The 16,691-nt window shown below is 39.0% G+C and overlaps 2 protein-coding genes across 2 annotated transcripts; both read left to right on the top strand.

Moving 5' to 3' along the window:
• Window positions 1–954: 954 nt before the first annotated feature.
• On the top strand, window positions 955–1,902 carry LOC101101162 (olfactory receptor 51I2-like). The gene has a single exon (XM_003992892.2). It carries the CDS (start codon window positions 955–957, stop codon window positions 1,900–1,902), a length of 948 nt encoding a protein of 315 aa, XP_003992941.2.
• Window positions 1,903–10,897: 8,995 nt separating this feature from the next.
• LOC101093544 (olfactory receptor 51I2-like) lies at window positions 10,898–11,945 on the top strand. Its single transcript, XM_003992864.2, has one exon. The coding sequence runs from the start codon at window positions 11,001–11,003 to the stop codon at window positions 11,943–11,945; it is 945 nt and encodes a 314-aa protein (XP_003992913.2). The 5' UTR covers window positions 10,898–11,000.
• Window positions 11,946–16,691: the final 4,746 nt, after the last annotated feature.

Here is a 16,691-nt window from a genome sequence, read left to right as displayed (position 1 = left end):
GTCTCTCTCTTTCTGTCTTACATATGCATGTATCCATATCCATAGGGCAATTTTCTTTTATTCCTGTCTTAAAAGTAAAGACACAGGAGAAGAGAGTTTAAGAAATTTACCTAATGTCACTGGACTCAAACCCAGGATGTTCTGGCACCATATTCTTAACTAGTATTCTCCAATGCCTCTTGAGATATTTGATTTTCCAGGGGTCCTGAATGGACTCTTCCAGTATTAAATGTGGGACTGTAGACCACATAAGTTCCTCAGGTAGAAATTGGATTAGTGAATTTTAGTTCTAGCCATGTAACTGCCTCCCAAGAAAATCTGGACTAATTCTCTTTCCTTTCTTGAACACTTGGTCCCTCATCTGTCAGACTGGATGTAAGTGTGAACACCTTTGGGGGTTAGCTAAGATCATGGTTATGAAAGTTGAGGCATTTGAAGGACAGCTGTTATGATGGCCACATTGAAGGTGTCCAGAGGGTTGCCAATGACACTTAATGAGCTAGTCAACCACCCTGAAGAAGAGTCTTAATCTAGTCTTTCTGAAAGATGTCTAAGAAAGAAGTCTTTCTGTTGATGGCTAGTATTTCATGACCTCCTCCTCATCCTCCCAATCCATCCTTTTATTTATTTATTTTGAGAGAGAGAATGCATGCATGCACATGGGTGAGGGATAGAGAGAGGGAGAGAGAAAATCCAAAGCAGGCTTCATTCTGTCAGCATAGAGCCTGATATGGGGCTCGATCTGATGAACTATGAGATCATGACCTGAGCTGAAATCAAGAGTTGGACGCTTAACTGACTGAGCCACCCAGGCGCCCCAATACCAGTGTATTTTAGGAATAAAATCTATGTACAATCACAGTTTATAAACTTTTGTGTTGTTTTTCCTCCCTAGGAACAATAGTAGTCTTAGACACAGTTGTGCTGGCTGATAACACATGTAGCCAGCTTCTCATGGGTAACTTCAAAATCAATGCCTCTGATGCTCCCACCTTTATCTTGACGGGCTTCCCAGGAATGGAAACCATGGAATCCTGGCTATCCTTCCCTCTTCTGCTGCTCTACACCATCTCCATTGTGGGAAACACCCTGATCCTCCTCATTGTTAAGGAGGAGCAGAGCTTGCACCAGCCCATGTACTACTTTTTATCTCTACTTTCAGTCAATGACTTGGGAGTGTCCTTTTCCACATTGCCGACCGTGCTGGCTGCCCTCTGTTTCCATGCCAGGGTGATTGCCTTTAATGCCTGCTTGGCCCAAATGTTTTTCATCCACCTCTTCTCTTGGACAGAGTCTGGCATCCTTCTGGCTATGAGCTTTGATCGCTATGTTGCCATCTGCCACCCACTGCGCTATGCTGCAGTGCTCACTAATGCCCGCATTGTGGCAATGGGACTGTGTGCTGTCCTCCGAAGCTTTGCCCTTATCCTTGTCTTCCCACTGCTGCTGCACAGACTCCCCTTCTGCCACTCCCAGAACATCCTCTCCCATGCCTACTGCCTTCATGTGGATATGATTAAGCTGGCATGTACTGATGTCTCCCTCAATAGCCACTATGGGCTGTCCATTGTGCTATTCACCTTTGGCCTGGACTCTGCACTCATTCTCCTCTCCTATGTACTAATCTTGCGATCAGTGCTTGCCATTGCCTCCGGAGAAAAGCGCATCAAGACACTGAACACATGTGTGTCCCACATCCTAGCTGTGCTCATCTTCTATGTGCCCATGGTAAGTGTGTCCATTGTGCATCGTTTTGATGCTGGCCTGCCCCATGCTGTCTATATCCTCATGTCTATTCTCTACCTCTTTGTGCCTCCCATGCTCAATCCTATCATCTACTCCATTAAGACAAAGGAGATACGTCGCAGGCTCCTCAAGATGCTCTTTAGGGTTAAGTCCTGAGTCTTTGGTAGAGCCAAAAACTGTGAAGGATTTTGTCTTGGAGGTATAACCATCCAGACACCATTGGAAGAGAGGATCAATCCAAAGAATGTTAGTGTTACACTTTGAGGTATAAGATCAATGCACAATCATTTAGTCTGGTGTATTGCGCCAACACCTGCCAGAACCATCTTGGGTCTTATCCATAAATCAAAAATTCAATGTCCTTTAGAAACACAAAAATGGTCTCTTTTCAAGAATAACCCAAAGAATGTCAACTATCACTACAGGGGGAGATTATTTTCTGGAGAAGCAGGGAACTATTTTTAAGATACTGGTGACATGTTTAGGACTTCTGGTTATGGGCCTGCACAATTCTGAAAAAGACAAGGGCAAAGAGGGACTAATTACGGGCTAGGTATCACATCTTTACCAGTATGCAAGCTTAGCTTGGGTGATTAGTTTCTGAGGTTTCCAGGAGACAGAGCTCTTCCCATCATGCCGTTTGAAAAGTCAAGTTGTGATGGTTAATATTACATGTGAACTTGACTGGGCCACAAGGAGTCTAGATATTTGGTTAAACATTATTTATGTGTGTATCTGTGAGGGTGTTTCTGGTTGAGATTTGAATTGATAAACTGTGTAACGCATATTGCCTTCCCCAGTGTAGGTGGGCCTCATCCAATCCACTGAATGACTGAATAAAGTAAAAGTCCAAGAATAAAAGAAAGACATCTCTGTCTGATTGTCTCAAAGCAGGGAGGTTAGTCTTTTCTTGCCTTTGGTCTTAGGCTTGGACTTATACCATTGGTTTTCCTGGTTCTCAGGTTTTCATATCTGGACTGGAACTATACCAACAATTCTCCTAGGTCTAGACTTCTGCATCTCTGTAATCGTGACAGCCAATTCCTTATAGTAAATACAATAAATCTCTTTATATGCACATCTTATTGGTACTGTTCCTCTGGAGAGCCCTGACTAATCCAACAGCTACAATATTTAAATAGTCAGAATTAGACTTAAGGATTCCTGGTATATTCTTTTCACATGGGAGGTGCTGAAATATGCAAGCACTTGGCTCTGCCAACCTCCATTGAATTCAACAGCCCTTTGCTTCTCTCCTATGACCTTTCCCTCACTCTTTCATATCTATCTGCTTTCCCCTTATGGAATCTGAGCTCCCTAAAACAGCAACTTTTTCAACCACTCTGTCCAGCCCCATCAGACTTATTATAGTCCCTCCATTCAGATAATGTCTGATGATGCTACAGCAATAATGAAAGAGTAAGTGAAAAAAATAGATTAATACATAATAATGGATGAACAATAGAAGAAAAGCATAAGTGAATAAATTAATGAATAAACATATGGACTAATAATACATTTTTTAAGATCAGAATCTCATATCAAGAAGCATTTCCTCTCTCTCTGTCCCCCATTATTATGGAGAGAAATGTAAATCACAGGTGACATCTTTTTTTATCTTTATTTTTTCCAGCTTTATTGAGATATAACTGAAATCGATGTTGTATAAGTTCAAGATGTACAATATGATGATTTACTGCATGTATATATTGTGAAAACATCAGCACAATAAGGTTACTTAACCCATCCAAAGAGGTGACTTCTTGAGGAAGTGGGCTGAACTTCTCAGTCTTAATTTCCTCATCTGTAAAATGAGACACTAATCTCTGATTTATCTACTTCATATGTTTGTTTTGAAGAGTGAATAAAATAAACTGCTTTAAAAATTATATGATAATACACATATTTTATTTGCTTATATTATTTTTATTTAGCAAGAATAAATGCAAAATTCAGGGTTTAGCTTCAAAACATCATGGGTATAAACCAGAGTCTGAATAAATATTTTGTCTAAGACTTTCTTGAACCCTAAGTAGCACTGTTCTATACCTGCTTTCCATCCCCACTGTCCTTGGAATTTACTTTAATCATATTCATTAGTTTGGGTAGTTTGTCTCCTCCACCAGACTGTAAACAACTCATGCACAAGGACTGTGTCTTATGTATGTTTATACTATTCAGTCTCTAACAGAGGGCCTGAAATATACCAGACATGTTCAAATAAGTAAAGAAATGAATTAATAAGTGATTATCTTTCCGTATATTTACCTACCAACCATCTCTTTATACTTCAATGAATTACCATATTCATAAAATATTTTACTCTAACATAGATCATAATTTTATTAAAGAACAATTCTATATGAAGACTTACATTGTTCATAGTCTAAATACCATATGCATTATGGATCTGGCCAGAGGAAATAAAAAATAAATTGTACTTGCAACCTTCAAACCTGCTGCAAATGTACCTTGCATATTTATATTGCTCAGAACTTATATGCTATATAAAGTATACCCATAGCAATTTCAGTACAGTGGCAGCACTATGCCTGGCCTTTAGCAGGTACATAAAGAAATATTTTTTGAAACAATATTGCTGTTTAATGATCTTGGCTCTGTCACAAATATGACTTATAATAAGGTTATTGCCTTAATAAGTGGACAATATATGCTTTCGGTGACAGTACTTTTGCTTGCTCCTTTAAATCTGACGGATTTTGAAGCAACTATTTGGCTCATTTCCATACCTGTGAAAACCTTTCTGGGAGCCTCTGGGCTATTTTCCACATCACATTCTATAAATAAAAACACTCAGTACTTTTCTCTTGGCCTTAAAAATCGGCGTAGTCTAAAAGAAATTCAGCAGATATTTGCTGTTTAAGTCTTCTTCTGTTCAGTCCATTAGATAGAACATTTATGACTCTGCCTGGATCTGTAACTTGCCAATATAGAGGTAAGTGTCAGACTGTGACCTGACTTACTGAAGAGAACTGTGATTACTCCAACATGCTCACAGGGCTCTGGGTATCCAGGTCATCAGATACATCTTATCTGAGCTCTTGGCTTCTTTAGTCTCTTCTTGTGACATGAATTGTACGCGGTCTCTTCAAGCAAAACCAAGTTCACCCACTTGTTATGAGCTGGAAGTACCTCCAAGGACCAACCAAGTCTGTGTGTCTGCTTGAATTGTTGGAAGCAAATGCCAATATATCTATTTCATGGAACAGAAGGTTAAGGCATTCTCCATGTTGGTGTTTGTTCAATGAGAACCTTCTGGATGCACACATTGGAGTAGAGGGCATAGGAAGTATCACTGTATGGAATCTGGGTCCCTTCTACACAATTTTGAAGCTTCTTTTGGGGGCCAAGAGTCTGTTTCTGTGCCTACCTCCCTTAGGTTCTACTCAGCACACCTCACACCGCTATCTGAGGATATATGTTGCTATACCTCCATCTCATAAAGGGCTTCCAGTGTGGACCCTCACAAACATATAGAAAGGAAATCCCTCTTATCCCCCTACTTGTAACACATCTAGGGTGGATATAGAAAAATAAAGATCAGATCTGACTCAATGATTTCAGAGCAATGAAAAAACCCCAGTCATATATAGTCTTATCTGCTTGCTATTTTCTGTTTCCTAGATGAAGAAATGTCCATAATTATCCCCTTGAAAAATAGGTGACTATGTTTCTACCCAGGAAGGTCAAGAGGATCATGACTTGCATATTATTTTATAGTTATGTGTCCCAAAATAAGATATGAATTTTGTGAGGGTGTGCAATATTGTGATTTAGAAGAAATACATATTTGCTCATTCAGATGGCCAAATATAGACTTCTCATATATATTGTCTTTATCCACAGCTCTTGGCTCACAGCTCCCCAAACGCTTGGAATTTCTTAAAGGATAAGAGCAATGGGAACATCTTTTTTTATAGCATTTGGTCTCTTGTCCTCAGTTCCTGAAAACACTTCAGAGCCATAAAAGTGAAATGGATGTCTTATTAATAACAAGCTTCTTTCCACCAACAACTGTGCTTGTGTTAATGAGGTGACTTGGGGAAGGCATGTAAGGATAAGAGCTGGTTGCCAGGGGAAACAACCAAAAATAGAGAGGTGGAAATTTCTGTCTCACCCTGCAATTTCTGAGGAGGGGAGGAGGATGGAAGCTGAATTGATCACCAATGGCCAATAATTTAATCAATCATGCCTATGTAATGAAGCCTTCACAAAATCCCCAAAAGAGGAGTCTTGGAGATCTTCCAGATTAGGTGAAAGAACATTTCTATATGTTACCATGCCAGGTTCCAAACTTCATGAGAATAGAAGATCCCTTGTTTAAGACCTTGCTCTATGTATCTCTTCATCTAGATAGTGATTGTTTTAACATCACTATCTAAGCCAGTAATCTAGTGAGAAAATGGGGTTTCCTGAGTTCTGCGAGATGCTCCAACAAATTAAGAACCCAAGGAGCAGGTCATGAGGACTTCTGATTTGTAGCCAATTTCTCAGAAGTACAAGTAACAATCTGGACTTATGACTGGTATCTGAAGTCCAAGGAGCAGGTCATGGGAACTCCAATCTGTTGCCAGTCAATCAGAAGCACAGGTAACAACCTTGGCTTGCTAACGGCATCTGAAGCAAAGGGCAGACTTGTGGGACTGAGATTTAAACCTGTGGGATTTGAGGCTGGGTAGACAGTTGTCAGAATCGAGTTGAAATATAGGACACCAAGCTGATATCAGAGAATTGCTTGGATGTTGAGGGAAACCCTCCACTCTCACACATACATGCAGTGGGATTGCTATCAAACATTTAGGGTACTTAGCACCATGGATGGCACAGGAAAGTTTTTCTACAAACAGGGAAAGGAGAGAAAAACAGGGTTGCATAGAAATGAAAAAGCGGTATGCAATTTAATAAAAAATGTTGTCCTTAAAGTGTAAAGAAGAAAGACCTCCAGCAAACAAATATGGATGCTGACAAAAGAGGAAGATACATGATCCAGGAAATGGAATTCCAACCCCAGGAGAATAGGAGGACAGATTCCTTGCTGCTATTTGCATGAGAGACCTGAGAAGCAACTGATATAGACCAAAGCAAGAGAACAGAGAGCTTCAAGGAGAACTTACCAAGAAGATTAAAAAGCATTTACTAGAAGAGTAGTGTGATGAAGAGGTTGGACAGATTAGAAGCAATGATATACTCAATGGCTTCATGAATTAGCCCAAACTGTAATAAGACTCACTATTGGTCATACACGCTTCCATGTTTCCTATCTCATACTTTCTCTCTTCATAAATTGCTCACATCTGTTGCCCCCAACCTCTTACTCCCAGCTGATGATCTTACTCTTATTTCAGAAGAATGTTGGTGGGATTAGACAGGAACGCTCAACGTCCTATCACTAAGTTTGTACTTATCTTCTGTTAAAAGATAAACCGAACAACAATTTTAAGACTTCATTTGAGCAAAAATCAATTTAAATCAGGCAGCATCCAATCTAGCAAATAGAAAGGGGCTCTGAGGAGCTGTACAAAATAAAGACTTGTATAGGCAGAAAGGAGAGGGAACAAGGAAGTTATACTACGCAATAAAGTGGTTTGGTTATTGAAAGTTGACTTTCCTTGAGGGGAATGACTGAAGTCCATCAGGCAGATTGCTTCCCAAGTGCCAGTCAGGGAGTTCCTGATGGACTGGTTTAAGATTCCATTCCTGGAATAGACAATCTATAACTAAGTCTCTATTTGGTGGTGTGGGGCTTACACAAGTGACTCGATGTTGGGCACAGTATCTTGTTTTTTAACATTTCTTTCTCCTGTGTAGAGCAATGGCATAGACACCACTCTTCTCCAAATTTCTTGGACTCTCAATTGAGATGATATATTGTCTGGCTTTGATGAATTAATTTCTCACTCATTTCCAACTTATTTTTTAAGCCTCTTAAACCCTTCCTTTCTGTCTCCCATTCTCCTCTCCAGTGTTGCTTTTCAAGACTTCATACCTGTGTTTGTGTTTTCTCATCTGCCAGAAATGACCCTTCTTTTGTTCTTTCCTCATCTTCTCCCTTCTGCCTGAGACTCACTGTGTTAGTTTTCTCTGGCTGCTGGCAGAAATTATCACAACCTTAGCAGCTTAAAAAAATAAAAAAAAAAAATCTTATCTCATAGATTCTGTAGGTCAGAAGTCCAGAAACCCTTAATGTTTAGGATCTCTCAAGGTAATCACAGTGATGGCAAGGCTGAGTTCCTTACTGAAGGCTCTGGAGAAGAAGCTGCTTTGAAGCTCATGTAAGTTGTTGGTTGAATTCCGTTCCTCGTAAATGTAGAACTAAAGTTTCAATTTCCTTGCTGGCTACCAGCCAGGGGATGGCATTTGCTCCTAAAGGCTGTCTACACTACTCTCATGCTATTCATTCAACTCCCTCCAGTAATTGTGGACCAAGTGCCTCTCATGCTTTGAATCTCTCTGACTTTTTCTGCCACATTTTTCTGATTCCAGCCTGAGAAAGTTCTTTGTTTCTAAGGACTCATGTGAATCAGTTTGGTATACTTAAGTCACCCCCCCACACCAAATCCTTAAGGTCCATAATCTTAATTATATCTCCAAAGTCCTTTTTTGCCATGAAATGTACCTACTCATAGGTACCAAACTTGGACATATTTGTGGGGGGCATTCTGCTTACCATATTCACTTAAATAATGTTTGCTCATAATTTGAAAAGCAAGAGATACACCTGAAAATCTTCTCTGGCTGCCCTAGAATATTGTCAATTCCCCTCCTTTATTCTTTCCTAAACTCCGCCTTGTATCTTTTATCATTGAATTCACTGAAATATAGAAGAGGTGTTTCCTTAGGATTCTCCCCAACTAGACTATGAAATGTTATGCTTATTCATCTACACATTTCTGAAGACTAAAATCATGTCTACTATTGAATGAGGGACTCCATTTATAGTTACTTTTGTTAACATACACCTTATACCATAGAACTTTAGGGTAAAAATTGTTACCTTGTTGTAAATGAAAATACAGTATTTTTTTTCTTTCCATATGGGAAAATTTGAAGAGACTTATAACAAAGGGCCAGTAGACACAGGATACTGATAAACCCATGAGTATTGATCAGGGCTTGGGTAATTTCCTGACCTTTTTGCATGGCAATCAGTGTGACTGCAAGGTCTAGGAGTGCATTAGGTGAGACACTGAATCCTTTGGTTTGACTTACATATGAGTGGGAGTTTTGAAAAGATACTACATTTTTCAGCCTGGTGAGTTGCAGGCAAACATTAGGTATCTGAGGGGTTCTTGCTAAACCCAATTTCTTTGGCTGTAAAATAGATGTGTAGATGTTCCATGTTCCCAGCAGTCCATGAGTACCTGAGCAGATATAAGCTCAAGGGACTTCCTGAATGCAACCTTATATTGTCAGACCAGAGAGTTGGCACAAGTAACCGTTTGGGGTTTGGAGTAAGGCATTCAGGGCCCCCACTACTGCTTTTCCTTCCTCTGCACCTTCCACGTGCACAGCTCTCTCAGGTAGGTAAACTGGAGTGTCAGATGCACAAAATCTCAAGCCTTAAGGCACTCTTCCCCTAACTTAGAAATCCTGAGTGCTATAGTATGACAGTCAGAAGGAGGAAAGGCTCTCCATAATTTGAGTCGGGTTGTTTGATTTCCTGTACACTTTCACCTTTACCACCTTCCCACCTCTGTATTTTCTATCTGTAGCTCTTGTTCTCTAAAATCCTGCCATGCTTTCTGTTTCAGACATGACTGTCTCAGCAGGGATACCCCAACAGGCTAAACTTGGACATAGATGCTTTGGTGTGAACAATCACCCCTCACTTTTCTTAGAATAGCTGGTATGAGGCGCATATATAAGAAGACACTGACTGCTTTGGATACCACTTGGCAGGACCTTACTTAGTGTTAAGAAACTAAAATCAAGGGTGTCTGCACATTTCATGCAGAGACAAATAAAAATGTTTAGGAGGAGTTTTCAGGTAGAGAAGACAAAGTGGTACTAAGAATATGGAATGCAGGGGGAAATGCATCCTGAGAAGAGAGGATAGAGGAGTCCTGAGTCAGATGGAGGTTTGGCAAAGGCAGATGAGCAGCTGGAGGTGAGGGCGGACAGAAGGCTATAGAACCCAAGTTGCAAAGTCCTTAAAGTTTTCACAACTGTCCACTTTTGGATCTCGACAACCCTGTTAGCTCGGTTTCTTAAAATCTCCAGTTTACAACAAAGAGAACAAAAGCCCAGGAGGGATCAGTGACTTAGTGAGTACATCTCCTGTGCAAGACCTTGCACTAAGCACAGAAGGGGCTCAACAGTGAGCGAGAGTCACGGCTGAGTTCTTGGAACTGAGTCAGGAGGGAAGACAGGATTCACAAAGCTATAATGCAGGACTGGCAGAGAAGTGGGCATGAAAGGAGACACAAACCTATAGCTATGAAGGTGGTAGCAGGAAGACAAGTTACCTCTGCTGGCCATGGCAGAAGGCATCACTGGTCCTGGACCCTAGAAGATGGATCTAATGGCTATGTTATCACATTCAGGGCTGCTTCAGGGAGCTGAGGACCTGCAGTTCATGTTTGGATAGCAACAAAGAGATCAATGTGGGTATCCTGAGGTACAAGGAAGGAAATTTTGAGGATTGAAACCAGAACTACTGATTTAGTACTGACCACCTCTTTCTACCCATTTATATTTTATCAGGATGGATGGATGGATGGATAGAAGAACTGACAGGCTATACAGGAGTGAGGAAGCTGGAGAATCATAATAAGGTAACAAAGGTTCAGTAGCATGAGAGAGTGGAAAGAGGAAAAGTTTATGGTTCAATGACTAAGCGAAACGTTCAGGAAGAAGGTGGGATAGTCAAGGAAGTAGCGATAAAGACAGTTTGATTTTAGGTCTTGAGGAAAAAGATGCCCAGAGATTGATGAAAAGAGTTCATAGCTTTGAATGTGAGAAGAAGCATTGTGGTGTTAGGCACAGGTGTAAAGGAAGGCAATGTGACCTGTTTCGCTAGCTGTATAAAAGAGAATACTCAGATAATTCCAGAGATAGTGTTGACAATAAGAGAGAAGGATGAATGATTTGGGGAGCAAGATTGATTAATGCTACAAATAAAGGGCTGGATGATATATAAGAGTCTTAGGATATTAGGTCTAGGTCATGATTTAAACTGTATGTTTATCTTCTTTACAGGACAGTGGTCCTAGAGTCTAAGCAGTAATGCCAATATGGGAGGTAACCCCCAAAACAGCTCAGAGTTGCCTCCCTTTACCCTGACAGGGTTCTCAGGGCTGGGGACCTCCCAACACTATGTGTTTCTGCTCCTTGGTACCCTCTACACTGTCTCCATTGTGGGAAATGCCCTTATCCTTTTCATTATCAAGGAGGAACAGAGTTTGCATCAGCCTATGTACTATTTCTTGTCCCTGCTATCAGTTAATGACCTAGGTGTGTCCTTTTCCACACTGCCCACGGTGTTGGCCACATTTTGCTTCCACTTACAGAAGATCAGCTTTGATTCTTGCATGGCTCAAATGTTCTTTATCCACCTCTTCTCCTTCATAGAGTCGGGGATTCTGTTGGTTATGAGCTTTGACCGCTATGTGGCCATCTGTAACCCACTGCGTTATGCCACAGTTCTTACTGGTGCCTGTGTGGTGTGTATGGGCATGGCTGTTATCATCCGCAGTTTCTGTGTGGTTTTCCCACTGCCTTTCCTTCTGAAGAGGTTGCCCTTCTGCAAGGCCAATGTACTCTCCCATGCTTACTGCCTGCATCCAGATCTGATCCGCTTGCCCTGTGGTGACATCACCATCAATAATATTTATGGTCAATTCATTGTCATCTGTAACTTTGGTCTGGATTCTGCACTCATTCTTCTTTCTTACGTGCTCATACTGCGCTCTGTACTTGTCATTGCATCCTGGGAGGAAAGACTTAAGACACTGAATACATGTGTGTCTCACTTGTGTGCTGTGCTCATGTTCTATGTGCCCATGGTTGGTGTGTCCATGGTTGCTCGCTATGGGAGGCATGCCCCACAGTATGTACATACACTCATGTCCCTGATCTATCTCTTTGTGCCTCCTATGCTCAACCCCATTATTTATTCCATCAAAACCAAAGAGATTCGTCGGAGGCTTTGCAAAATACTACTGGGAACAAAGTTTTAAGTAGGAGACATGTTGAAATTTCAAGACTGAGAGGCTATTTATTGTTAGACCACAAATTTGAGTTTTTAAAAACTACTTTGACAAGGCTTTTTACATTTCTTTTTAGTCATTAACCAATATTAGGATTTCTGCCACCAGATGTTTGATGACTACCTGACAATAGTTAAGACTTAAACCAACAGGTTTTGCCAAGATAAACTGGTCAGAATTTAGTAAAAACAAAACAAAAAAAAAAACTTGCTCAATTTTCCTCTTTTTTAATCCAAAAATATACATCCTTATAATCAGTCCCTCATTTTATCACAATATGTTTTTGTTGAAAGCGAATCATCACAAAGGAAATTGCTTAGTACCATGGAAACACTTTCATAATGGGTAAAGAAAGCCATTTCCCAAGATTTGCCAAAGGTAGCTCTACTCTTAATTTTTTTGAGGAATCTCCATACTGTTTTCTATAGTGGATCTATTTTACATTCCCAATAGTGTGCATGGGTCCATATTTCCTTATATCCTTGTCAATACTTGTTGTCTTTTGTTTTTTTAGTAATAGCCATCTTGGAAGATAGGAGATGATATCTCATTGTAATTTCAATCTGGATTTCCCTAATGATGAGTGATGTTATGCCATTATGCCATTGTATGTTCTGTTGACTGTTTGTAGGTCTTTTCTGGATAAATGCTTATTCTACTCTTTATACCATCTTAAAATTAGATTATCAGTTTTTATGCTATTAAATTGTAGGAGTTCCTTATACATTTTGTAGATTAACTCTTTATCAGATGTATGGTTTGCAAATATTTTCAAGGGTGCCTTTACAATTGATTGTTTCCTTTGTTATGCAGAAGCTTTTTAGTTTGATGTAGTCCCAGTTGTTTATTTTTGGTTTTGTTGACTGTGCTTTTTTGTGTCACAACCATATGATCCATCAATCTCACTTTTTGGTATTTATCCAAAAGAATTGAAATCAGGATCTCAAAGAGATAGCACACCTGTGTTACAGCACTGTTTATAATAGCCAAGATGTGCAAACAACTTAAATGTCCATCAACCAATGAATGGATAAAGAAAATGGGCATATCCATACAATAGAATACTATTCAGCCTTAAGAAAGAAGAAAATTCTTCAGTATGTGACAATGTGGATGACCTTGAAGACATTATGCTGAGTGAAATAAGCCAGTCGCAGAAAAACAAATACTGCATGATTCCACTTAAATGAGGTACAGAAAATAGTCAAATTCATAGAATCAATGATTGGAATGGTGGTTGCCAGGGGCTTGGGGGAAGGGGAAATGACAAGTTACTAATTGATGGGCATAAAGTTGTAGTTAAGCAAGATGAATAAGCTGTAGAAATCTGTGCAGAATTTTACATAGTCAACAATAATACAATGGCACTTAAAATTTTGTTAAGAGAGGAGATCTCATGTTAAGTGTTTAACTAAAAAAAATTAAGATTATGAAAAAGAGTATTAGTTCAAATGAAATATATATATTAGCTATAGCTATGCATGTCAGAATTTATTTCATATAATACACACTATCTACCTAGCTTTAAAAGAGGAAATAAATGCAATTACAATATAAATTGTAGTGTGATCTAGGTTTCAATAATAATAAAATTCGGTAAGGTGTATAACATAAATTGTATATGTTCACATATATGTATGTATATATATTTTAATGAACAACATAAATGCATATATTAGCAAATTATAAAGAAAGAATCAAAGTGGAAACACTACATAACAAAACATACAACATGTATGCAATGATATATTCTGCCTAAATTCATAGTCTTATAAAAAGTTGGTGGTGGGCACCTGGGTGGTTCAGCCAATTAAGTGTCCTACTCTTCATTTCAGCTCAGATCATGATATCATAGTTTGTGAGATCGAGTCCAGCATCGTGCTGTGTGCTGACAGTGCAGAGCCTGCTTGGGATACTTTCTCTTCCTCTCCCTCTCCCTTTCTCTACCCCTCCTGCTCAGGTTAGGTCTGTCTCTCATAAATAAAGAAATAAACTTAAAAAGAAAGTTGGTGGTATTTTTTATGACAAAAAGAGAATGTTAAAAAATTAAGCAGTCAATTTAAGACATTATAAAAGAATAAAATACTACTTAAAATCATTAAAAATTGTTTAAATGATGGAACGATATGAATGGGAAAGCTTGAAAATAATCCAATAACCAATCTTTTAAGCTCTCAAAGTAGACCAACCTCTAAAAACTTAATCAAATGGAAAATACACTCAGGAATCATATATAATACTAGATTAGAGATATTTTTAAAATGACAGCATGTTCTATAAGTAATCTAAAGTCTGGAATAAATTGGTATTCGAGGGAAAATAACAAAATGTAAATACATGGGTGAGCCTGGGTGGCTCAGTCAGTTGAGTGACGGACTCTTGATTTGGGCTCAAGTCATGATCTCACTGTTGTGAGATCGAGTCCCCTGTCAGGCTCCATACTGAACATGGAGCCTGCTTGGGATTCTCTCTCTCCCTCTCTCTCTCTGCCCTTCTCTAACTCATGTGTGCATGCCCTCTCTCTCAAAATAAATAAATAAACTTAAAAAAATGTAAATGCATGAAGAATTAACTCATACTTAAGCAAGAAATTACAACTTAACAATTATACTCACATCATCTCCAACATATTATAATATGTATTTGTACATATTACAACATATTACAGTTGTATATAGAACAAGATCTTTTTCTTTGCTTTTCTCCCCACATTTCAAGAAACAGATTATTCTTTTAATGGATCTTTTCTTTAATATTTATTTATTTATTTAAAGGGCACAAGTGAGTGAGTGGCAGAGAGAGGGGGGAGAGAGAGAGAGAGAAGCAGGTCTCACCCAAAGGGGGCTCGATCTCACCTGATGTGGGACTCAAACTCATGAACTGTGAGATCATGACTAGGGCCGAAGTCATATGCTGAACTGAGTAAGCTACCCAGGCGCCCTCTTTTTATACATCTTTTTTAAAAAAATTTTTTAACATTTATTCATTTTTGAAAGGTGGAGAGAGACAGAGCACGAATGGGGGAGGGGCAGAGAGAGAGGGAGACACAGAAACAGAAGCAGGCTCCAGGCTCCGCGCTATCAGCACAAAGCCGGACGCGGGCTCGAACCCACAGACCGCGAGATCATGACCTGAGCCGAAGTCAGCCACTTAACTGACTGAGCCACCCAGGCACCCCGATACATCTTAAGTCATAAATAAAACTGGAAAGCTATTCAAAAGAGCAAATATAATCTTGATAAACAATACAGAAAAAATTTATATCGGCAAACAATCCTGTAGACAAAACACACTAATGGGAACATATGTGTAAATACTCAAAGTTGTGTATACAATTAATAATATAGACAAAGAATAATCAACATATATTCTAGATTTCAAAGCATAACTCATTTTTCAGAAATTCATCAATATAATTCATCATGCTGATGAGTGAAATTATGAAAAAACTATATAAGCGATAGTACTTTCCAGAAAGTACTAATGAAAACTTTATGCATATTTTATTAATGTGTTATATCATATACTTTCTGGTTAAATATTTAAAATTTTTCTATATATATTTTTTATACTGTATCATACACACACACACACACACACACACACACACAGATATTTGGCTATCACTTACCATTTTTTTGAGGAATCTTTTTTCAATGTTGTGAGACTTGAGATAGAAACGATTATTTTAATTTAACCTGTATCTTTAACTCTATACTAAATCCTGAAAATTCCAGATTTTGATTTTTCCCAACTTTGCCTCTACCTCACCACTGTTGCTACCTTATTTGGGGCCTTCATTATCATCCCTTACTTCAACTTGGCAATATCTTCCAAAATGATCTCATCATTTACTGATCTTTTCTCTCCTTTTACTACACCACAACCAGAATGATCTTCCCAAAGGCTCCATCTGATTATAAAATACTTTCAATGTCTCTTTCAAGAGATTTAAATGTCTCTTACTGTCTATGGATAAAGTCCAAAAGCTGTAACACGTCTCTTAATCATAGTACCACTCTATCTTGTATTTTGCCTTAGCCATATGGAACTACATGTGATTCCTGAACCAACAAGCTGCTTTATATCTATATCCTTGCTCTGACTTTACTTGGGGTATCTTGTCCATCTTTATCTGCATGGAAAATGTATATCATCCTAATTATTCATCAAAAATATTTATTAGACCGATATCATGGGCTAAACATTGGTTCATGTTTTAAATTATCTACTCTGTGCAACATTTTAAAGAATTCCTTTACTACCTGCCCTCTGTCTGGTCCCTTCACCTCCAATAGCGTTAAAACAGATATTTTATTCTTTTTATGCTTCAAATCTATTTGTGTGGAATTACACTGCAGCAGCTGGATAGCACTCTGTACTACTCTGTTTATAGCTTCCTACTTGAATCATAAGCGTTTTGAAAGAATTAATTGTTTAATATTAGAAAGGGTATGAACTTTGTGCACAGAAAATCATGGCTTTAGAAAAATCTCAACCTGGGACACCTGGTGGCTCAGTGGGTTAAACTTTGGCTGAGGTCATGATCTCACAGTTTGTGGGTTTAAGCCCCATGTTGGATCCATGATGACAGTTCAGAGCCTGGAGCCTGCTTCAGATTCTGTGTCTCCCTCTCTCTGCTTCTCCCATGCCCTACCCCTCTCTGTCTTTCCCAAAAATAAGCATTTTTTTAAAAAAAGGAAAGAAAAATCCCAA

This window comes from Felis catus, chromosome D1 (genome assembly GCF_018350175.1).
Source record: "Felis catus isolate Fca126 chromosome D1, F.catus_Fca126_mat1.0, whole genome shotgun sequence".
Lineage (NCBI taxonomy): Eukaryota > Metazoa > Chordata > Mammalia > Carnivora > Felidae > Felis > Felis catus.
This window is presented reverse-complemented; position numbering and strand designations above follow the sequence as displayed.

Coding starts and splice junctions, on each gene's coding strand:
- LOC101101162 (XM_003992892.2), top strand. CDS start 955: ATGGGTAACTTCAAAATCAATGCCTCTGATGCTCCCACCTTTATCTTG.
- LOC101093544 (XM_003992864.2), top strand. CDS start 11,001: ATGGGAGGTAACCCCCAAAACAGCTCAGAGTTGCCTCCCTTTACCCTG.